General features: G+C 61.1%; 1 protein-coding gene across 1 annotated transcript in view; it reads right to left on the bottom strand.

Moving 5' to 3' along the window:
- The window catches only part of ADARB2 (adenosine deaminase RNA specific B2 (inactive)), an 88809-nt gene extending 69569 nt beyond the window's left edge, over positions 1 to 19240 (bottom strand). The window contains exons 1-2 of the mRNA XM_072749647.1: positions 19028 to 19240; positions 10126 to 11000 (exon numbers count right to left, since the gene is read on the bottom strand). Of these exons, the coding sequence (XP_072605748.1) occupies positions 10126 to 11000; positions 19028 to 19103 (951 nt within the window). The 5' untranslated portion in view covers positions 19104 to 19240. The remainder of the gene's footprint in view (positions 1 to 10125; positions 11001 to 19027) is intronic.
- Positions 19241 to 23558: the final 4318 nt, after the last annotated feature.

Here is a 23558-nt window from a genome sequence, read left to right as displayed (position 1 = left end):
TCTGGTTAATTTCAGATAGGATACATGAATTTGTGGAAAACCCTCAAAGCTTTCAAATGATTTGACTAAATTGACTATAAGTAAAAATAATTTATCTGCTTACCCTGGGAGGCCCAGCTGCTGTTTCCCTTTCTCTAGGTTTTAGGTCATCCAGATTTTTCCTTGTCTCCTTTCCTGTCCTTAACAGAAAAAGAAGGCCAGGAACGGAGCGGCAGACACTGTGGGCAGGGGCACAGCCGTTTGCGGGGAGCCCTGTCACAGGCGGGCCCACTGCTGGGGCTCGGGCCCGTGCGCACCACCCACTGCCAGCACCACTTGCAGGTGACCATCGCAGAGTGCGGTCCCTGAGCTCGTTAAGGGAAGTGCTTGATCCGTTTCTCCTTCCATTGCCGAGCTCATGAGAAGTGCCCCGGACTTAGCTGAGTTTACTCAATTCTTACTGGCTTTCCCCTCGCTTTTGATGAACTTTGGTGCCTGATCGCTTACTCTGGAGTCGCCCCCCGTTACACAATATTTAGGCGGCTGGCGTTGCATTGTCGGGAAGGACGAGGTCCAGGGCGCACGAGGCACTTCTGTCGTCACCATGGCCCTGCGAGGGCGGTACCCCTCGTCGCCAACCTCACAGAACAGGCGGTGTGCCCAAGTCACACAGACGGCGCCGGCCGTGGGGCAGAGGCTTGGGCTCCCACGTCCATGGCCACGGCCTCGACCACGGGGCCAGCCGGCTCCGCCACGGTCTGCTGAGCCCAGAGCACATCCGCGGCTGCTTCTGGGGTCAGCGGGTGATTGTCCTTACACCTGGCGTAGTTTTTCTCATCATCCTAATACTTCTAGTAACTAGGCAGAGGTGTGTGTGTGTGTGTGTGTGTGTGTGTGTGTGTGTGTCTGAGAACGGTCACATAGGAAAACAGCTCAGCAGCCCAAGCCCGGAAAGCCGAATCGAGTAGGAGGAGAGGCTCGTGGCCCTGCTCCGTGGGGCTGCTGCTGTAGAACTGGCGGGAGGGCGGGCGTCGGGCCAGCTCAGGCCCCACGCTGCACCTGTGCCGCCGTTCGCACTTGCAGGGCCCCGGCCCCAGACACGATCCCTGCTCCCTCCGTGCTGTCCTCGGTCAGGGAGTCTCTCAAAGACGGGTGCCACGCACTCCAGGGGCATTTTCACAAATGCAGATAAACCTCACGGTGGAAATGTTTATAAATCAGATGAGAATTGGGCTGGAGGCACAATGAAGTCATTTCTGTGCCCATGTGCCTGCCTGTCGCCTCTGGGAAGGTGGGAGCCAGGATGCAAGGCACCCTGCTGTGCGGTCCCCTCCCCGGCGTCAGCCGTGGAGCGGGACACATTTTGGAGGAAGACGGCCGCACGTGCCATGGAGCAGGTGTTCAGCGGATATCCAGCAAATGGATTAATTATCAGTTTCCTATTAATTAATTAGTGAATGACATGACGCATGAAAGAGGCCAGCCTCTCTTTTGGGTCAAATATATTGAAAATTATGACTGCTATTAGGTGCCGGGGGCAGTAACGTCTGAAGCAGTCACATGTGAACCCTGTGGGTCTGTCACCCTGTGCCTCTTAAAGAGAAACAGGCCTCAGAAGAGTCAGAATAAAAAGAATAAGAGAATATTTGCTTTCATCGTGTACACACGCACTCCGTGTGCACACGTGGACATTTATCGTCATAATTCACACCTGTCAATCCAGCTACTTTGATACAGATTCCTTCATTAAGATTTACAACCTTAACAGATGAGCCCTTGAGATTTCAAGGTGGATTATTTTCTGTGATTTTGCAGCTTTCCTTTTATAAGGAAAGTCGCCTCACGAAGCCAAACACATTTGCACAGAGTTAACATTAGCTTCACATTCGACCGTTTGGTTTCTCTACAGGATGCGTGGAACTTTTTTGTGCAGCTCCAGTGTGGAGGACGTCGTGCTCTCATTAACAAAGAGTCTTTATTTTGCGGGTCTTAGTCCTCTCCCCTCAGCTTTTACCCGACGCTAACACATCCCTATAACGGTGCAGTGAAACGTATCATAATTATTTGTTTTCATTCCAAACCGTTCCACAAGTTCAATTCTGAAATTTTCACGTGACTAAGGATCATTTGGATGACTTTGTGAAAATGCAACCCGAGATGTTCTGATGTGGCAAGTCTAGGCCGAGTGCCCAGTATCTGCATTTTAAGATGTGATGCGCAGGCAGATGCTATGCTGGGAATTACTGGGGCACAATTTGGGGAACCCATTGACCAGCCGTGAGCAATTCCCAGGAGGGAGGTCTTTATCCTATTCACCTGTGTATTCCTAGCACCTGGCACATCACCTGAGGCAGCATATGCTCATTAAATACTTGTAAAATGGATGGAAGGATGGGTGGATGGACAGATGGATGGGCAGCTGGACAGATGGATACATGGATGGTGGATAGATGGATAGATGGCTGGCTGGATAGATGGATGGATGCTAAGATGGGAGGATGGATACACTGATGGATGGATGGATGGATGGCTGGACAGATGGACGGATGGATGGATGTATGGAGGGATGGTGGATAGATGGCTGGCTGGCTGGAGAGATGGATAGACGGATGGGATGATGGACAAATGGATGGAAGGATAGATGGATACATGGATGGACAGATGGCTGGCTAGGTGGATGGATGGATGGACAGATGCTAAGAGGGGAGGATGGATGGACGGATGGATCCATGGAAACCAGTCTCTTTGCAAGTAGGCCTGACAGTTTACAAGCCATTTGTTGAGCTATGAACAAACTCTGGCAGTCATTTATGTCTTTTCTCAATTTAGGGAACATTTTGATATATCTTAAATCAGAATAAGCAAATTTCTGCCTAGATAAGATATACTCTCTCGCTTCCCCCCCCCATTTTAAAAATCATCAAAGCAAAATTCGCACATCCTGATTATCTCATTGTTTTTGTAAGTAGCTCTTGCTTTGTTTATTCCATTTAGTGCATACAAGTCAGAGATACGTTTGCATCACAAATAAACTGCCTTCCAACTGCCTTAACACTGAATTTGGATTTGAATGGGACTAAGTGGGTCTTCACATTTGGCTGTGTGGTTAATAGGACCATTCATAGTGTGTTTCCACGTATCTCCGGGACAAACGTAAACATAATTAACTCTTATTCAAAAGCTATTTGGTTGTAAAATCTAGTGATTTCTAAACGTGTCCCCCATATTAAGAAACTCCGATACACAAACATTCTAATTTGTGGAATGCCTATAAATTCAGCACTGACTCATTTCAGAATCATCCTTCGCTTGGCCTGGGGATTCAGGGCAGGAGGCTCCCAACAGTGGGCTTCTGTGAGAGACTCAAAGGTTGCCGCTCACTCTGCAATAATCCGACGGGCCGGAGGGAGTGCCGCGGCACCTCCACCAAGGCACTGGCCTCACTGTGCCGTTCCTGTGGCCCTCGCTGTGACTTTAATGACTTCGTCACGCCCACCCTCCGCTCACCAGAGCTCTAAATACTCAGAACCTAGTTAACGCTGTAAGCATCTAAAGGCTGGTTTTCGGCTTCTCCAGCACCTCTGTCCCTTGAGATTCCGAACACACCGTGGGAGCCCTCTGGATGCTCGTTAAATGAATACCCTGGCCGCGGAAGGCGGCTGACCGCAGCGGATGATGTACGAGCGCGCACGGCTGTGGAAATGAAGGGTTTGAGGGCTCCTTGGAAATTTCTTCTTGTTATAAAATAAGAATGACCTTTGCAACTCCATTTAGGTTCAGCTCCTGGTGACTTACGAGGTGCTCTTCACGGAAAAGACATTTCCTGCACCCTGCTCCCCCTCCGAAGGCCACGGGAGTTCTCTGTAGGAAAAAACCCGCCCCTTCTGAGCCCGCCGAGGGTTCCCCGCGTCAGGTGAAGTTTATGGCTGTCCTTAGTGCCAGGAAGAATTACACCCGCTCCTGTGTGCCGTCCTCGGTGGCCGTGGCCTTTGTGTCCCGTGTGCGGCCTCCCTCTGCCGCCCGCCTCTCCCCGCAGGGGGCGCCCACGTGGCGGGCACAGGGATCTTCGCAGGACACTGGGAAGCAGCAGCAGCAGGTCATGTAACTCAGAGTCTTTCCTCCCTCTCCCGTGAGGGTCTGTCCGGGAGCTTTCTACGGAGCGTGAGCCGACCTTCCCAGGTACGTGAAGGGGCCCCCCGTGCACGGCGCTGGGCCGGGGTGGGCTTGTGGCCCCGTAAATCTAGGAGCTGACCGCGCCGCTGCGCCGGGGCTCGGGCCAGGCACCGCGGAGCAACGGGTGGCCGGGCGCCGCGACGGGGACCTAGAGGCTCCAGTTCCCGCATGTTGAAGTGAAGGGGAGCAACGGGTGGCCGGGCGCCGTGACCGGGACCTAGAGGCTCCAGTTCCCGCGTGTTGAGGCGAGTGGCCCGTCGAACTTCTTCCGACCACCGGTTTAGGTGATGCCGTCCACCCCTCCCGCCTCCCGTCCCTCTCCTTGTCTCTCCGCCCTCGTCGAGGGGGCGCCGTGGGCCGTTAGGACGGGGCCTGGCACCCGCTGTGGGGTCGGGGTTCCCGCCGTCCATGCTCTTGCACCACGCTGCCGTCACTATCTAGCTCCCATCTCACGCGCCAGGACACGTTAGGGAGCGAGTCACAGAGTCACTCAAGGCAGATGCTGGGACACTTAATCGCAGGCTAGAGTCTGCTCTCAGCCTGCTTGGGACCCGGGGCCCATGCGGGCCTTGTCTGGGCCCTTCACGTTGCCACCAAGGGAAGGTGCACGTCCTGCAGCATCCGTTCAGATGAGGAGACTTGTGGGAGCCAGTCCACACGGGGGAGCCCACGGAGGGCGGAGGCTTCCAGACCCCCAGGCACCTCCCGGGCACAGGAAGGCCGACACACGGTGACAGCCATGTCTCCGCCAGCCGTGCCAGCCATGCCAGCCGACGAGGATGCGGCCTGCACCTTCCGGCTCACTCACCGGTGGGAGGTCCTGGCGGCTCCCATGCCCCGGCAACTGCGCTGCACATACTTTATCCTTTTATCAGTCGTTCCTCGCGTCCAATTTCCATTCTTCAGATCACATTAATAAAATGCTCACTTTAACCTCCCTCCCAAATTCCTCTATGGGGAACATACAGAAATAAGAAAGTCAGGTCTGACTGGTGGTGTGAGGGCTCCTCTAGAAGGTGCGGAGTTTTAACTCGCGTGGGTTTTCCACTTGGGACGGCTGGCCGGACGAGGGCTCCTCCAGGACAGCCAGCCACAGTCGGGCCTGCAGGATGCTGCTCCCCGGGACCCAGCCCGGTGGATGGAGAGGCGGGGACCTCTGGCTGAGTGGACACGGAGCCGCCTTCCTCTCCTCCCCGCCAGCGAGACGGTTCCAGGCTCTAAATGGGCGCCCCAGGCACGCTCACCACTGGTCCGTGGGGTCCTGGGCTGTGTGCCGCTGTGCGCTCATCCTGCTGCCCACTGGGTCCCGGCCCACGTGCTCGTCGCCATCACCCGCAGCCCCCGCGGGGGTGCAGACGCTGGATCCGAAGCACCGTCTTCTCTTGGGATCCCTCTGGTCCTTGCCTGCCCGGCTCCCCGATGGCTGGGTCCCTCCCTGGCAGCCCCAGGGCCGGCCCGACGGCGTCACCGGACACCCAGCCCACAGCGGCCTCCAGTCAGGGCTCACCCTGCGCCCCAGGGAACCCGCACATCAGGCTGGAGTCTGCAGCGCTGCGGCCAGGTGAGGGTCTCTTGCACTGTCCACCGGCTGCAGCCTCAGCAGAGCAGCGTCCCCCAGGTGCTGGCCGACCACGTGCGGCTCAATCAGAGCCCCCCACCAATTCACCAGCGGTTTGTAAACATGCTCCATCTGCCCCAGCCTGGATCTTCGCTGCTTTTTCCTTCCTATGCCTTCCTGGACCCTTTCCCAGGGAAGTGACTTCGGGTCTAGACTGCTGTTCCTGCGTGTGGGGCCCGCGGAGCTGTAGGACTCTGTCCAGACGACACCCAGGGCTTGCCCCAGGCTGGACCCGTGGCCGCTGGCACAGTCCGCCCTGGCTGTGCCTTCCTGCATCCCCAGAGCCGTGTGGGAGGGCGCGGGCGTCTGCTTTGCGCGTCCTCGGGGGAACCGGCGTGGACAGCGTCCAGCCATCTCAAAGCCACGTGGGTGTGATTTATTTCCACTGCTGTTTTCCAATTTACGCCTATTTAAGGTCTGAGGGCCCCAGCCCTGCTGAGTTGTTGCGGCGACAGTAATTAGCGGTTTCGCGTTGGGGCGGTTAGGAGGCCACCCTACGGACAGAGCGCGGAGAAACACAACCTGGGAAGCGGCTGGAGGCGGCTGGGGGTGACCTTGCGGTTTGGGGAAGGACAGCGCGGGGGCCTATTAGCGTCCCGCCGCACAGCTGTGGAGAAGGCCCAGTGGTCCCCCCGGCCCCATTCTGCAGCTAATTCCGGGGGCAGGCTCCATGAAATGGGGCTGCGCACCGCCGCTCTGCTCCACATCGGCTGCTGAACGCAGAAACTTAAAGAAAAAAATAATTGCTCCTGTCCATCGTGTCTTAGAGTCCCAGGGTTCCTCCCGCCTCAGCCACAGTGGCACACGCGGGACCCGAGTTGGGCAAGGACCCCCGAGGATGCCGTCGGAGCAACGCACCTGCAGGAACACGTTTAGGTGATTCTCCCTCTTACTCTAAGGGAAAGACTAATCTTTGAGACACGTGGAAACTAAAACAAAGCAAAACAAAGTTAAATACAGTGAGTGTGAGAGAGAAGCTCACTCAAGTCAGTAAATGTCCTTGTCTTCACCGGAGGAGCTGTTTCCTGAAATCACGCAACTTTGACCCACTCTCCTTTTACAGGCGTCGCCGGGAGAGCCGCCTTTGCCATTGAATCTAATGCTTTCGTGAAGTCAGCACTTCTCGTGCTGGGGGTGGGAAGTAAACGCCTAACAGAGAAGGATTTTGTGACTTTATCTTACTTTATGATAATGCTCCCAGGGAATGAGCATTTGGAGGTCACCCTCCAATTGTGATGGGGTCACCTCCCGACCAGCCCATTGTAAGTTGAAAACATCCTTACGTCCAAAATGCCTCTAACGCCCGTGACCTGGAATGTGCCAGCTGGGCCCGGCCGACCTGGCTCGTGCTCACAACCCTCATGTCGGCCTGCGGTTGGGACAAGGTCCCTAACGCGGAGCCTGCTTGATGCACGGGTGTTGATTGTCTCACATGGTGTGTTGAAGGCGGTGCTCAACCTGAAGAGTGGATGGCGGTGCGGGTGCAGGACGGTGGTCCCTGTGCCCTCGGTTCCTCCTGTGATCGCAGGGCGACTGGGAGCCGCTCACGAGCGAGGACCGTCCCGCCTTCCGCTGGCCCGGGGCGAGGTCTATGTTCAAAGTTCACAGGATGGCATCTGCTGAACGTGCACTGCTGATGCGCCCCCATGAAGCCTAGACACGGTCACGGCGAACCATCTCAGGTTGGGTACCATGTGTGGATCCTGACACGGTCTCTTCATTCCTTGCAGGTAAGCTACAGGACCCCTGTGCGGAGGAGGGGCACCAGGCACAGGCCAGGGAAGGGGCCTGCTGCCTCCGGGTCTATCGCTGTCCTCAGCAACGGACTTGCAGAGTGCGCAGCCTGTGCGATGTCCTAGCCTCCCCCCGAGGTCTGCACCGCGTCTTAGTGGAATACAGTCTTGGTCTGAGACCTAAAGCCTGATCTTGGGAAAGCGAAGGAAGGAAACTAGCCCAGTTCTGAGAAACGCGCCCGATAAAGGAATCGGTGAAAACCCGATCCCGGAGGAATCTCAGCCTCGGGTTTTCATTCTGCAGAGGCTACTGCTCTTCAGTGGAGGCAGAAGCAAGTGTGTGAAGATTGCCTTTCCAGGTGGACAGCATGGAGGGGCACGCGCTCCACACCCCAACAGGGCCGGTACTTGGGCCACCAGCACGGGGCAACGGCCACCCAGACAGGGTCCCCTCAGGCCTAGAGCTCGGGGCACAGGGCGGCTGTGCTCCCCGCACGGGTGCTGGGGCAGATCAGGGCTGGGGTGTGTGGTCCTGTGCTCGGGGCCGGAGGATGCAGGTGAGGCGACCTGCAGGGTCCCGATCCGCACACCAGCACCTGCTGGACAGGTGTCTCGCGTGGGGCCCACTGCGGCCTTGGAAGCCGCTCCCTGTGGGACCGCGTGGGACCACATAGGAGCTTCTCCTTCGCCAGTGTCAGTCCACGGGAGGCTTCCCGCAGAGGGCGCCCTGAGCGTTCACAGCCCGTGGAGACGTGCCCCGGGACCCTCCACACTCACCCCGAGCGAGGCAGGGTGCCGACCTCCCCGCGGGCCCGGCAGGTCCTCCACGGGCTGGCTGCCGGGCTGCCTGCGCTCTCCGTCACCCTACTCCGCGGCCGGCTCTAGGGGACCAGCTGGGCTGCCTTCCTGGTCCACTGGCTGCTACTCAGCAGGGGCAAGGGCGCTGCCCCGCCCCCCGCCCCGGGTCGCCTCAGCCAAGGAGAAGGCCTGGGCCGCAGCACGCAGACCCCATCCGACCGCCAGCCCCGTGGGCGCAGGGGGGAGGGGCAGAGGCCAGGCCGGGGGCGCTCCTGGGCGGTGCTCGGACACGCGGGGCCCATCCTGCGCAGGGCCCCTCTGCCCTCCATGTCGGCAAGGCCGAGCCACAGACCCCGAGATGCGCACAGAAAGGAACAGGATGAGGGGGGAGGGGGGAGGAGGGGGCAGGGCCCGTGCACCCCCCCAGGGGGTCGGGTGGGTCATGGAGGTTAGGGGCAGCACACCTGGACAGGTGGGGGAGGACGGAGCAGGGGTGGGGGATGAGGAAGCAGGGATGGGGAGGAGGGAGCAGGGCCGTGACCCCCAGGACAGGGGTGAGGAGGAGAGTGCAAGGCTGTGCACCCCTTCCTCCCCTCAGGGGGTCAGGTGCGTCATGGAGACTATGGGCTGCACACTTGCACACGTGATGGGGGAGGTGGCAGGGCCATGACCCCCAGGACAGGGGTGGGGAGGAGGGAGCCGGGCCGCGCACCCCCCCCACCCCCGTGTGGGTCATGGAGGCCGCGGGGGCGCGCACCTGGACAGATGAGTGTGGGGTGAAAGGCGGGGCCGGTCCAGGCGCCTCCAGGTGCTCAGGAGCTCCAGGGCCGCGCAGAAGGAGGCCGGGGCGGCGGCGGAGCAGGAATTCCCGCTCGGGGCTCGCGGTGGGTCCAACCCCGAGCCCCACCCACCGCTGAGCCACAAGCCGGCGCCGTCCTGTCGCGGCTCTGCCCCGGGGTCTGTGGGGGCCGGAACCCAGGGGCACGGGGCCCCCGCTGGCCCCGCCCCCCCGCTGGCCCCGCCCCCGCCCCCCAGCCCGCCTGCTCCCGCCTGCGGCTCCAGGGGCACCTGGACCCGAGTGCCTGGGGCTGGGGACCAGGCATGGGCCGGCCACGCATGTGCACGCGCACCGACCTGGGCCCCAGCGTGAGCCGCAACTCCGCGCGGCCGGGAAGTGACCACCACGTGACTGCGATGTGACGGCTGTGTGCCCACCACGTGCCCACCGCGTGCCTGCTGTGCCCACCACGTGCCCACCTCGTGCCCGCCACGCCTCCAGCCGCACCTGTCGCCGAGCCCTCCGCCCCGCGCATCCTGGGCCTTGCGTCCCCCAGGACACGGGATGGGCGGGCTTGGGGGCCTGTCCCCAAAGCCCAGTGGGTCCCTGCCCCCCACGGGCGCTGACGGGCCTGCTGGAGGCGCGGGGGCCCCCGCCATAACCCCTGGGACGGCCGCTGCCCCCCGTGGCCCACACGCCAGGCGGATGTGGACGCTCTGCACACTCACAGGCTTGCTCTCTGCGGACGCCGGGAAGTCGCTCCTGGCGACGAGGCCGAGGCCGAGGCCCGGGCGGGGCAGGGGGGGTTGGGGGTGGGGGGTCGGCCGGGGGGTGGGGGGGTCGGTGTCTGGCCGGGGTGGGGGGCAGGGTCGGTGCCTGGCCGTGGCACGGGGGGAAAGGGAGGGGCGGGGGACCGGGAGTCAGTGCCAGTTTGGGGAGGGGGGGGGCGTCGGCGCCCGCCGGGGCAGGGGGGGCGAGGGGGTGTCGGTGGTCAGCGCCCGGCCGCCCTAGCCCCGCCCCCACCGCCCGCCGCCCTCGCGTCTCACCTGGGGCAGCAGCGGGCTCCGAGGCCTGCTGGGCGCGTGGCCGGGCAGGCGGATGTCGAAGAGGGCCTGCAGGGCCGCCCGCGCCGCCTGGCCCTTGGCCAGCTTCTTGCTGCGGCCCGAGCCCTCGAACGTCCTGCCGTCCACGCTCACGGCCATGACGAAGCCCTTGGCGCGCTGGCCGTCAGTGGGCTCGGCGAGGCACACGTAGCGCAGGCCGGAGCGCAGCTCGTTGAGCACCACCACGGGGTTGCGGTCGCGCGGGGCGGCACCCACCAGGTCCAGGGGCCGGCAGAGCAGGCGCCCGCGCCGGCAGCCCGAGCCCAGCAGCGCGGCGTCCGCGGGGCGGCGGCCCGGGAAGGCCTCGGGGGGCGCCGTGGGCTCGAACTGCTTGAACAGCGTGTCGGGGAAGTCGGCCTGGTCGGAGGTGAAGTCCGGGGATGGCCCCGCGCCGCCGCCCATGGCCAGCTGAGCCTGGCAGGCGTTGGGGAACTGCACGAATGACCGCAGGGCCAGCTCCGCCGCCCGCATCTTGGCTTTCTTTTTGGTGGGCCCGGTGCCCTCGAAGGTGAGCCCGTTCACCTCCACGGCCACGGCGAACACGGGTGCGTGCACCGGGCCGGTCTGCGACACCATGCGGTACTGCAGGCCCGGGCGCAGGTCGTGCAGCTGCACCAGCGCGTTCTTGGGCGCCACAGACCACGACAGCTTCTTCCAGATGAGCTGCAGCTGGCACAGGTGGCTGCCGTTGCCCTCCTCCAGGGGCCGCTTCCTCTTCACACTGGGCGTGCCCCCCCGGGCCCTGTCGCCCGCGGGCAGGGGCCGGGCCTCCAGGTTGCTCACGTTGCGGTTCTCTTTCACGTCGGCACTGCTGGTACCTGCAAGTGAGAAAGACAGCCGTGACCCAGGGCGCTGGCAGCTCGCTACCGGCCACACGCAGGACGGGGGTCTCCAGGGCGCAGCTTGGCCTGGCCCGAACGAAAAGCCAGCCAGGAGGGGCACCCTGGGCGGGCACCTGCAGGAACACGTGTGACGCCGCAGCTCCGGACAGGGGGGCCACCTGCCCGGAGGCAGAAGGACCCGCGTCCCCCGGGGCAGTTCTTGCACAGACGCATTTCAGAGCAGAAGGTGTTGGGGGCGTGTGGGGGAGCACAGCACCCCTGGCACGGCTGCCATCTGCGGCCCTGGGCGCAGGCTGTGATGTCTGGGGCTGAGGCCAGCTGTCCGAGGCCCTGCGTTCCCGTGTCCCAAAGCCACCCCAGAGCAGACCAACAGGCAGCCCAGCCCTTCTATGAGGTTTGGGGTGGGGGTGTGTAAACTGTGATGTCTTACGACAGGGTGCACGCTAATGTCAGGAGCATGAGTTACATCTGTGTGCATCAGCGTGGGTGAATCTCAGGAATGCACTAGATGGTGAACAACACGCAGGCAAGGGTATTGGGACTTTGAATGACACACACACAGACGGTGTGGTCACACGTGGGTGGTAAAGGTTTGAGACATCTGTACTGCCCCCGAGACACATGGAGGAAAATGATGCGGGCTCAGGGGCTGCTCTGTGTCTGTGGTCCCTTCCTTCCTTCCTTCCTTCCTTCCTTCCTTCCTTCCTTCCTTCCTTCCTTCCTTCCTTCCTTAAGAGATGATACAAAGTAAATTCGGCAGAACCGTCCTCTGCTAACCGTGGGTGGTGCACGCGTGCTCCGTGGACTGGCTATCTTGGGGCACCTGCAACCGATAACGCGGCTCTGTGCAGGAGATCTCAGGTGTGGTCGCTTCGGGACGAGAGTCCCGATGGCCCCACAGGTGAACATGCTTCCAGGGCACTGACCCCTCAGGCTCCCCTGGAATCCCCCGAGGTGGAGGTGGGTGCCGCAGGTGCCTCACATCTTCACCAAGCTGCACATCCTATTCCTAAAATCCACCCCGTGTGGGGATTGCAGCACTATGTTCTGGAAGGAACGAGGCTCAAGCAGGGAGGCGCTGGATCTGGGCTCGGTGGTTGGGGCGTTGGCATCCTGGGAACCTTTGCAGCCACTGTAAGGCTGATTTTATGGAAGCAGAATCGCCCCATCATCTTCTGGGCTACCTCCCGGCGACCCCTGTGCTGGGCTCTGGGTGGCCTGAGGATGCTGAGCGCGGTTGGCCCTTGGTTCTGACAGAGGTGGGAGGCGAGGCGGCTGCCCGGGGCCAGGCGGGGCCCACGCAGATCCCCGGGAGTCGGGAGTCACTTGGCTCCCCTTGAGCACGTGGAGACTTGGGGTGCTTCTTACAGCCAGCCCATAGCTCCTGAACAGACATCCAGCGGGCTCCCTGAGCTCTGCCCCGGGCCGGTAAGAGCCATAGACCCCGCGACCTCGCCCCCGGGGCGTTGCTGGCAGAGAACGTACTGGTAAAGTGCGAGGTGCCCACGGGCGGGTACCCTCTCTGGGGGCCGCGCCCTCAGGGCTCCTGTGCCATCCCCGGGGTCAGGTGCGGGGGGAGGTGTTTTCCGTCTGCTAAAACCCCGACCGCTCAACGATGGATCCTTGGGTCCGTGTTTCTTCGGGCAGTTTGCTTCTGCGTGGCGCGTGGCGGTGGGTTTGTGGCTGTAACTTTGCTCAAAGGTGTGACGCCAAGGGTCCTTCAGCGGGAGGCGGATGCCGTCCCTTTACAGGCTGCTCTGGTAGAAGGACTTACCTCCCAGATACCAAGCAGTTAATCTCTGCCTCTTTTGTTAATCGTGAGGCGTCTGAGGGACAGAGAGCCAAGAGCTGTGCCCTTCGGGGTATTTCAGGCCCGGAGATAGTAGATCAGATGAACCATGCAGTTTCTCAAATTGAAGGCAAAGATGGGGAAAAAAACCCCAACCCAGGAGCCACAGGGTAGACCGCGTAGAAAACTGCCAGGGCTGCTCTAAATCCGAACTGGTTCCCAGAAGGCGGGGCTCGCTGAGCGACTCTGCTGCCTTCGAGGTACAAAGGTTCCTCTTGGAGGAACAGCCCTGCGGCCCGACCTCCCCCACCTGCATGGAACTGGTTCTCTGCTCTCCTGCCCGGCTCCCCGACACCCCATGGCCGCCGCCGTGACCGCTGCCCGGGGCCTGAGCCAGGGCAACCGCGCTGCGGCAGGAAGGCTGCTTGCTTCCTCGTTAACCAACAACTAATAATAATTGATGGAGAAAGTGGGCATCTGGGCCGCACCCTGGACACCCCGGCCACAATCCCTGGTTTCTGCAGACATGCAGGTCGGGCGTTGGGCTCCCGTGCACACGGCCGAGTGTTCTTTCACTGGCCCGTAGGGTCCGGGGGGCGGCAGTCACTTTGCCAGCTCGCGGCTCCTGCTCATGCCTCTTGGGTGGGAATGACCAGGGGCAGGTCCTTCACATGCCCAAACTCTGTTTTCTTAAAATGTCACACGTCAGTGTTCAGAGCACGTGCCTTCTGATGTTATTCTGAGCGTGAACCAAAGGAGCCAGGCCCCCAACACACAGGAAGCACGTTTCTCTGTGTGTTTTGAAACCAGCAGGAGACAGAGGCAGTCCCTCCTACGGACTAGCCCAGGGCCCCCAGGACACTGTCACTGTCTGAGCCCGGCGCCCACCCCGCATCTCCCCTCCGACAGCAAGGCGGACATCGCCCCACCCTCCCAGTTCCCCAGAGCCCACAGCCTTGGGTAAATGGCCTTGGTCTCTTGGGAGGCCCGGTCCAGTGGGACACAGACAGATGCCCTGTCACCAGAGGATGGTGGTGAGGGCCCGGGGAGGCCGCCTGGCGAAGAGACCGGCCCGCAGCCCTGGCGCCACCTAAAGATCGGGAGCCCGCGCTGGAAGATCGGCAGCCTACGCTGGAAAGCCTCCAGCCCCTTCACCAGGTCCAGGCCATCTCGCTACTGTCGTTCCACACGGACTTCCCACGGGACTCCAGTTCTGACCCTGCGAACTCACATTTCCTTCTTCCACATGGAAGGTACTAGATGCATTGCAGTCCCCTCCTGACCCAGGGAGTGGCCCTCACTGTTAGCTCCTGGGCTTCCTGTGCTCTGTCGTCAGAATGACCACTGAGCCTCTTTATCGTCATGCAGGCCGCGGGGTGCCTGGCCCTGCACGTGCTACCTTGGGCCCAGGCTTCGCGGGATCCAAGCGCACAGTCACGGGTCACCCTTGAGGAGGGGGGCGGGACACAGATGCTCCTCATCCAATCTGCCCTGGGGGCATCACCGCTCAGGCTGGTCGCAGGCCTCGAACCTTGTACCCTGTCCACTGGGGCACCCGATGTGGGCAGCAGGCTCGCTCCGATCCGGAGTCGTCAGGGAGCTTGTCCGGCATTGACCCTGCAGGCTGACCTGCATTCCTCGCTGCTCAGACTCGGTCTTCTCCGGCGACTGTCCCAGGCCTCACCGAGGGGACACTGTGGGAGAGTGCAGGTGGGACTCGAGCCCTGGGTGCTGGGGGCGACGGGTGTGCAGAGCTGGCTGCTGGGTGTTGTGCGTGGCTCAGGGGAGACCCGGGGATCTGTACACGGCCATGCGTGAGCGCCACGGCCTCCCAGGCTGTGTGCTCCCTGAGCACTGTCATCCCCGTGGCCATAGCGGCGGCGGCCCGCCCACCTGCCAGGGCTCTCCCTGGGGTCGGGGGGCAGGATTTGGCGCTAGAATCTTTATGATGTGATAAAAATGATTTGTTTCTGAGATTGTATTTGTTGTACACTCGGAACAGCCCGACCGGACGGGTCACACTAGGTTATAAGAATTAGTGAGTCCTTTAATTCCACCCTGGAGCTCATTCTCCCAAATAATTGCTTTTCTCCTCAGTCATAACTCAGAGACTCTCAGGACACGGGGCCTAGAGCCGCTCGCAGGAAACTCCCGTCGCCGCGGGAGGCGCCACCGCGGGTCACCAGTTGGGTCGGGTCGGGTGGGCTGCACCGCTGCAGGGTCATGCACGTGCCGGTCGGCCGGCCCCGCCCCCGTCCCGCCCCCGCCCTCCCCCGCCCCGGGCCGCGCTCCTCCCCAGTCCCCGCCCCTCCCCGCCCACGACCGCTCCCCGCCCACGCTCCTCCCCAGTCCCCGCCCCGCCCACGACCCCTCCCAGCGCAGCCCCTCCCCCGCCTCCGCCCCTCCCCCGCCTCGGCCCCGCCTCCGCCCCTCCCCCGCCTCGGCCCCGCCCCCGCCGCGCCCCCGCCCCCGCCCCCGCCCCCGCCGCGGCCTGTGTCTGCGCAGGCGCACGGGGCGGGGGCGGCCGCGGATCCGGGCAGAGCGGGTCCGACACCCCGGGGCGAGCATCCTCGCGGGCTGGGACCGGCACGTCCACGCTGCGGCCTCGGCGAGCGGCTCCCGGGGGACGTGAGCGGCCGGCGGGCGAGGACCCGGCCGCCGTCCGCGAGGGAGCCGCCGCCCCGCCCCGCCCTGCCCGGCTCGCGTGGGGCTCGCGTCCCCTGGCCCGCAGGTGCCCTCCTCGGCCGGGCCGCGTCCTCCCTCCGGCGCCCCCGACCCCGCAGCCGCCTTCGAGGCCCAGCGCGTGCGGCCTGCGCCCCGGGACGAAGCGCGGGATTTTGTGTGCGCGCGTGTGCGTGTGTCCGCGCCTGGAACTTCGCTTGCCAGGGGCGCGCCGGCTGCGCGGGGCAGGTGTGGGCGAGGCCCCGGCGTGAGCCCTCGTGTGGCCCCGGTCGGCGGCGGGCGCGGAGGCCCCGGGCAGCGCCACAGTCGCCCGCGGCTGCCCAGGGGACCTCGGGGCAGACCCCACCCCCACCCCCACCCCCACCCCCCGCGGGCTCCGGGGCGCCCACAGCCGCCGTGTCCGCGGGCTCGGGCTCGGCTGCAGGGACACGCGGGCGTGGGCGCGGGGCCGCGGGAGCCTACGGAGGCTGCAGGCGCGACCTCGCCGCGAAACGGGCGGAGCACCCCGTGTAACAGGCCGGACACACCTAGTCACGCGGCTCAGGAAGCAAGGGAGGCTTCAAGGCAGGTTCACACTCGCTTCTACCTGCCTACTCTTCTGCCTGCACAGCTGTGTGCGTGTGCGCCCAGCCTCCCCCCCCAAAGGTGCGTGCGCGCCCAGCCTCCCCCCCCCCCCCGCACAGGTGCGTGCGCGCCCAGCCTCCCCCCTCCACAGGTGCGTGCGCGCCCAGCCTCCCCCGCCCCCCCCCGCACAGGTGCGTGCGCGCCCAGCCTCCCCCCCCCACAGGTGCGTGCGCGCCCAGCCTCCCCCCCCCCCGCACAGGTGCGTGCGCGCCCAGCCTCCCCCCCCCACAGGTGCGTGCGCGCCCAGCTTCCCCCCCCCCCCCCCCGCCGCACAGGTGCGTGCACGCCCAGCCCCTCCCCTCCCCCGCACAGGTGCGTGCATGCCCAGCCGCCCCCCCCCCCCCCCCCCCGCCCCGCACAAGTGCCTGCACGCCCAGCCTCCCCCCGCCCCGCACAAGTGCCTGCACGCCTAGCCTTCCCCCCTGCACAGGTGCGTGCACGCCCAGCCTTGCCCCCCCTTCCCCCGCACAGGTGCGTGCGCGCCCAGCCTCCCCCCGCCCCCCCCCCGCCGCACAAGTGCGTGCACGCCCAGCCTCCCCCCGCCCCGCACAAGTGCGTGCACGCCCAGCCTTCCCCCCCCTTCCCCCGCACAGGTGCGTGCACCCCCAGCCTTCCCCCCCGCCCCGCACAGGTGCGTGCACCCCCAGCCTTCCCCCCCGCCCCGCACAGGTGCGTGCACGCCCAGCCTCGCCCCGCCCCGCACAAGTGCGTGCACGCCCAGCCTTCCCCCCCCTTCCCCCGCACAGGTGCGTGCACCCCCAGCCTTCCCCCCGCCCCGCACAGGTGCGTGCACGCCCAGCCCCTCCCCCCCCCGCACAGGTGTGTGTACGCCCACCCTTCCTCCTTGCACAAGTGTGTGCCCACCCACCCTTCCTCCCTGCACTGGTGTGTGCAAGCATACAGCACACATCACGCTTGTCATACACACCCTGCTCACACCACCCACTTCTCTCCCACATCCCAGTGGTGCTTGGATTACAAATTGCTGAGACTCAGTACTCAGCACGACCAGGAGAAGTTGAAGACCAGGACGTTACAGGGAGGCCTGAACAGTGCATGAGAATAGGGTTTCCCAAGAAGGTTTTCCAAGCACCGCAAAGGCTCTCCCATGCCGTCCTTGCCTGCAGGCTCCCACCCGTTAGCCAGCGAGCTGAATTAGGGGAGATGGCCAGCTTGTGCGTTTACTCTGTTCCAGGCTCTTGCTGCAGGTCTCCACGCACTGTCCTAGTGCACTCCCATCTCAACTCCGTGATTCTGGTCACATTTCCCTGCCCGCCGTGGGGACAAAGCCCTGGGGCTGAGTGGTGGAGGGCGGGGCACGGGCTCCCAGGGAGGTGGGCCGGAGCATGAGGTCGTTTCGGGGGGGTCTCACCCCACGCTGGGCTCCAAGATGACTTGGCGGGGACTGAGCCCACCAAGGTGGAAAAGAGGAGAGTGAGCAGAGGAAGATTTCCTTTCCCAACGTGTTTATTCCACGCGTTTGATCAAACCGCATTGTCCACACGTCCAGGTCAGCTAGGGGCACGTGTGCTTGCAAGCTCAGTTTCCTAGTATGTGTACCGTGTGTTGCCCATTTCTGAAGCAGGTAGCAGTGAACTGACCTAGTCCTGCAGCTTTCCCCTCTAGGCCCTGAGAGGACAGGAGCAAGCATCTGTCACACTTCCTTTTGACGCAGGTGCCGTGCTGAGGAGGGCGCCGGACCTGACGGTCCCGAGGCTCTGATTCCGGGCGTACTGAGTCCGCACCCCACAGCCCTTACTTCTAGCGGCTGGGGTCTGGGTCTGCCCTGGTTCTGACGCAGTGGCTCGGTGGCTTTGATTTGCGGGGCGACGCAGGGTAGTGCCTCAGCCTTGGTCCCGTTGATGGCCGTGTTCCTCACGAGCAGATGGTAGGGGGGATGGCACTCCTGTGTGGGGCCTCCCGTGTGCCTGTTGTCCAGGTCCCTGCGCTCCTACGGGCACCCTGCGGGCCCACCCCCAGCAAGCCGTGGTTCAGTCCACATCTGGACGGTGACCCATCTGTGACGTGACGCTGACATGCAGGGGGGTCTGTGTGGTTTGGAGTGTGCCATCCCCTTGTTTAGGGGTGACAGTGTGTGGGACACACCCAGGACCCCCGCATGCACACACACACCAGCCCTGACTCCCCCGTGACTCCCGGGATTCCCTCCCCAGCCCACTCTCCCGTCCCCACCCCACACTGTGTTGGAGCCTCTCCGGTCTCACTCACGAGCCAGAGATGTTCCAGCAAGCAGGCACCCGTCCAGCTCTTTTCTTGTTAAATAATCGTCCAAACTGTTCATTTTCTTCCCTCCTCACCTTCTTCCCGCCCTCTTTCCCTTCCTTCTTCCTTTTGAAGGGGAAGCACAAAGGAAAGACAGGAGGGGGGGGTTGTCGAGAGACTGATCATTTCCCTGCAATCCCTCGAGTGCTCAATTATAGTCGCTGTTCATGTTTTTCTACTACCCAGAGTGGGAGGGGATTCCAGGTGGGGGCAGGATTTCATGGTAGGGATGGGGCTCCCGGTGGGACAGGATGCCAGGTGGGGGACAGGATTCTGGTTGAGGACGGGATCCCGGCTAGAGAGGAGACTGTACATGGAGACAGGATTCTAGCTGAGGATGGGATCCCGGGTGGGACAGGATTCCACGTGGGGACAGGACCCCGGTGGGGATAGGATTCATGATGGGGATAGGATTCTAGGTGAGGACGGGATTCTAGGTAGGGACAGGATTCCGGGTGGGGACGGGATTCATGATGCGGAAGGGATTGAGGGGTGGATGGGAGCAGAGCCTCCTCTTCCAGGAAGCCCGACAGCCATGCCGTCACCCCGAGGGGTCTCCGTGTTTGGGGACAGTAGGGGACCCTGGTGCGCCGGGGGCGACTGCTCAGGGAAGGGAGCCGCTTACTTAGATTGTCTTCATCCTCCGTGTTTGTGGCCTCGGGGCTTAAGTGCTTGAAGGGAGCGATCAAGGCTGACAACATGCTTACTTTGTCTGGAAAGAAAAGAAGAACAGGAAATGCACTTTTGACATCGAGTTTCAGAAAAACTCAATGTTGTCCTAGGTTCTTATTACTGAGGATTTGGACAAGGGAGGTTGAAAGCTCGTTTTGGTTTCAGCCACTTCATTCTGGTTCAGTCTTTTATTGAATTTCTGACAGCATTTTTATCAAACTCCTCTCTCCGTTCCATTTTAAACTTTATGATTTCCATCTTTCTTCTTTTCTCATTTTTGGCATCTCTCCTCCTCTGGTTCTGTGTTCCTCCAAACTCAAAGCGATGGTCTCTGGGGCAACAGCCTCCCGGGGGCTTGCGGGAGGCTGGGTGGGCAGCGCTTCGGACCCAGGGCACTTCACAGAGAGGGAGTGAAGCGGGTTAAGATAAAAAGCCCTCATTAGACGGGACGGGGATGGTGCAAACAGAGCCAAGACCATCTCTCCCCGTTAGTGGAGAGCTTGCTTTGTGGGCTCGAGGTGCATGCACCAGGGTGGACTTTCACGCTGTACAACACACCCGGCGGCGTCTGGGCAGCAGGAGAAGCAGCGGCGCACGAAGGAGGAAGGGAAGCGGGGTGGAGGCCCCCACTGTGCCCCCTGCCGATGGGCGCGCCGCCCAGCAGGGAGAGGAGCCCGAGAGCGCCCTTCGCCCGCGGCCCAGTGACGGGGGAGCGAAGGCACCACCTGTCCTGGGTCGGCCTGGGGCGGGCAGCTGGCCCCGGGGGATGCCACTCAGGACCTGTACGACCTGTGCTTCCACGTCAGGCCCTGCAGCTTCTCTTTCTCTCCCTTTACTGAAGATTTTATTTATTTGAGAGAAAGAGAGGGAACAAGCAGGGCAGAGGCAGAGGGAGAAGCAGGCTTACTGAGCAGGGAGCCCGACACGGGGCTCGACCCGGGACCCTGAGATCATGACCTGAGTCAAAGGCAGACGTTTCACCCACTGAGCCCCCCAGGTGCCCTCCCTGCAATCTGTCAGCCGGAAAGATCGGGGAATTGTGGGATGGGAGTGCAATTGGGAGACTTGAAAAACAACTAATGAAGGGGCCAAAGGAAAAGCTCCTTTCCGTAGAGATTCCACCAACTAACCCCCGCCCCCCAGGGGAGGCTAGGAGCCCTGATCCTCAGGGGAACCTACTCTGGGGTGGAGGAGAGCACCCACGGATGGCTCACGCGCCCCCTATTCTCCTGCACCCGCCTGTCCCGGCGTCCTGGGGCCAGCCGGGGGCCTTCCCGCTGTTCTGGGGCCTCGCCCGGCCCGCAGGGGCGGGAGACGCATCTCCAGGAACTCGCTGGCTCTCGGGGGCCCGTCTGCCTGTATCCTCAGAGCGGGGACGGCTGGCCCGGGAGGGAGGGTCCCTTGGTGCACACATCACCTGTGACTCTGCACCAACACCTCCGCTCCTGGCTTTGCCTCCAGGCGTCCAGACCAGGCCCCTATTGTGCTCTTTCTCTTTCAATTCCGAGCCTGCGCTCCCTTTCCCAGGCTTTCCAGAGGCCGGGGAGCTCGCATTGAAATTCACTCAGGAGCCTGTTAACAGCTGTTGTTTCCAGTAGGGACGGGCAACGGTATAATGTTCACTCAGAGAGAACAATAAATAACTCAAATATAAAATGCCTGCTCTTTCTTCATTCTACGGAACGAGAAGAATAAGCCAGGGAGGGATTGGCTCTCCCAAACCCTACAGCCCAAGCTAATTTACTACAAGGGAATGAAATCTCTTGCTTGAGTTATAATTTCATTAAGGGCGCCCAATAATGTTACACAAAGAGTGTGAAGCTCAAATGATTTAGTCTGGAGCATCTCAAAATGAAATTACATTTTTTTCTAATAAAGCAGGGCTACCGGCCAAACACCCACAAAAATACACTAAACTATTTCAGAGCTCACCTTAGCAAAATTGTGAAATATTTAAAGATTGTTTCAGGTCCTCAATGTTCTTGCTTTCTAGGGTTGCCAGATTCATAGAATAAAAACCCCAGACACTGAGTTAAAATTGAATTTCGGGTAAACACCAGATACTTATTTAGTGTTTGTCTATCTATCTATCTATCTATCTATCTATCTATCTATCTATCTATCATCTATTATCCATCATCTATCTATTATCTGTCTATATCAATCATCTATCATCTATCAATCATCTATCATCTATCAATCAATCAATCATCTATCATCTATTATCTATCAATCATCTATCATCTATTATCTGTCTATATTTATCAATCATCTATCAATTATCTATCTATCTATCTATCTATCTATCTATCTATCTATCTATCTATCTCCAGTATTGTGTGGGGCAAACATACACCGGAACATCATTCAGTCTATCTGAAATCCAGATTTAAGGCAAAAGACTTGAGTAGACACTTCTCCAAAGGAGACATACAGACAGACGGCCAACGGACACTGTCATGGGCAGGGAGATGCAGACCAAAAGCACATGGACACCACCTCCCTGCCGCTGGCATGGCTGCCGTGTAGACGCCAACTGGGAAGTAGCGAGCGTCGGTCGGTGCCGGTGCGGAGGGGTCGGGACGGAGGGAATGGTGGCACAGCCCCTGTGCAACCAGCAAGGCCGCCTCGATCTAAAGTGGGCTCAAGGAGATCCATGCATACCCGTGTTCACAGCCGCTGAAGGGTGGACGGGCCCCGAGTGTCCACCAGCAGATGAACGGACAACACAATAGATTATTACTCGTCCTGAAAAACGGGGCAGGGGACACTGCCACAGGCTACGACATGCGTGGACCATGGGCCTGAGTGGGATAAATAGGTCCCCGAAGGACACGCAGTGTGTCATCCTCTTGTCCGAGGTCCCCAGAGGACCCAAATCCGTAGACACAGGAAATGCAACGGTGGGAGCCAGGGGCTGGGGGGCGAAGGGCTCAGTGTGTAATGAGGACAGAGCTTCGGTTCGAGAAAATAAGGGTCTGGAGATGGATGGTGGCGGTGGTGGCACAACGACGTATCTACCCATGTGTATCGGATGCCGCCGAACTGTATGTTTAAAGACGGGTAAGACGGCAAATTTTACATTGTGTATATTTTGCCAGTTTAATAAGTCAAATCTAACGGGACATCTTTCATGCCCTAGCAGCTCCTCCAGCACCGTGGGTTCCAGGTTTCCAGCTTAGGCCCCCCGACCCGAACAGAGCAGGACACCTAGTGAGCAGCTGGTCCGTTTGCTAGGCAGGCCCACCTGCAACTCTGCGCCAGGAGGGGACTGGCTGCAGCCGTAGTGTGTCATTAGGAAAGATGGTGGGGATTACATGTTTTTTATTTGGAAAAATCGCAACGAAGATTCCTCGTCAGCACCTTTGTTGGTGGCTATTCCCTTGATGCACTCTGCGTTGGGTTGGTTGCATCTGAGCAGCTCTCGGACGTCCAGCCCACTCTGTTCGCTGGGCTCAGCACCGCCCCACGCCGGGCTCACACGGGTATGGAGGGACATGGAGGCTGGGCTTCTACTTTACTCAGGTCCGGACGTCTGGGGGCAAGCTCGGAGGAGCCAGCTCAAAGAGAATTCCCTGCGCTTCCCGCAGCCCTCCACCCCCCCACCTCCTTGCAAAGTCTGGAAGATGGAGAAGGTGTTTCTGGAGGGAAAGTCTCTCCCTGCACCCAGAGTGTCTGCTGCAAACCCGCAGAGAGTGACCCAGAGGGAGAGAGCGGCCGGCCTGGGCTGGCAGAGGTGCCGGGTGGCACCGGGCTGCCCTCTGGCCAAGGGTCACTTCTAGGGGAGGCCTGGCCCGTGCCCTTTCTAACGCATCCCCTGAAGGGATCCAGGACATTTGCATTGGAGACCTCATTGCTCTTTGCAAAATAAGTGGCTGTGGCCCCTTGGAAGTGATTTCAAGTATTTTCAGAGCCTGGGGGAAGCGCTCTCAGGGGCCGGGAGCTCTTCCCTGGAACCATGTGAGACCACAGTCGCTGGGAATGTTGATAACAAAGAGCAAACTCAAGTGGCAAGCGGTCGGGTCGGTCGTGGCGTAGAGGCAGATAAATAGACCAGAACACAACTGCATTCAGGGAGGGAATCGTACCCATACGGTCAGCGGATTCCCAACAGAGATCTGCGAGTCACACTATGGGGCGGAAGAAAGTCTTATTGACAAATAGCGTTGAAAAAACCGTACACCAGCTTGGAGAAGGTGAATCCTGAGCTCGACCGCACACCACACCCGAAAATCATCACAAAATGGGTTATAAACCCAGCCTGGGAGGACCCTGCTTACCCACGGCGGGGGCAGGACAGGCGGGGAGGGGCCCATAGTTTGGGTCCTGCTCCGTGAGGACCGTGTTCGCCTCTTGACCAAGTAGGACGAGCACCTTGGAGTCCTCCGGGGCCTGAGCGCCCGGAGCTCCCTGGACGGTCCGTTCATGTGAGACTGCACGCCCGCCGTAACTTCCGATAAACACCGCAATTGCCAGAACATGTA

The sequence above is a fragment of the Vulpes vulpes genome, chromosome 2 (genome assembly GCF_048418805.1).
Source record: "Vulpes vulpes isolate BD-2025 chromosome 2, VulVul3, whole genome shotgun sequence".
Classification (NCBI taxonomy): Eukaryota; Metazoa; Chordata; class Mammalia; order Carnivora; family Canidae; genus Vulpes; species Vulpes vulpes.
Note: the sequence above shows the minus strand (reverse complement) of the source record. Positions and strands in the feature narration are given on the sequence as shown.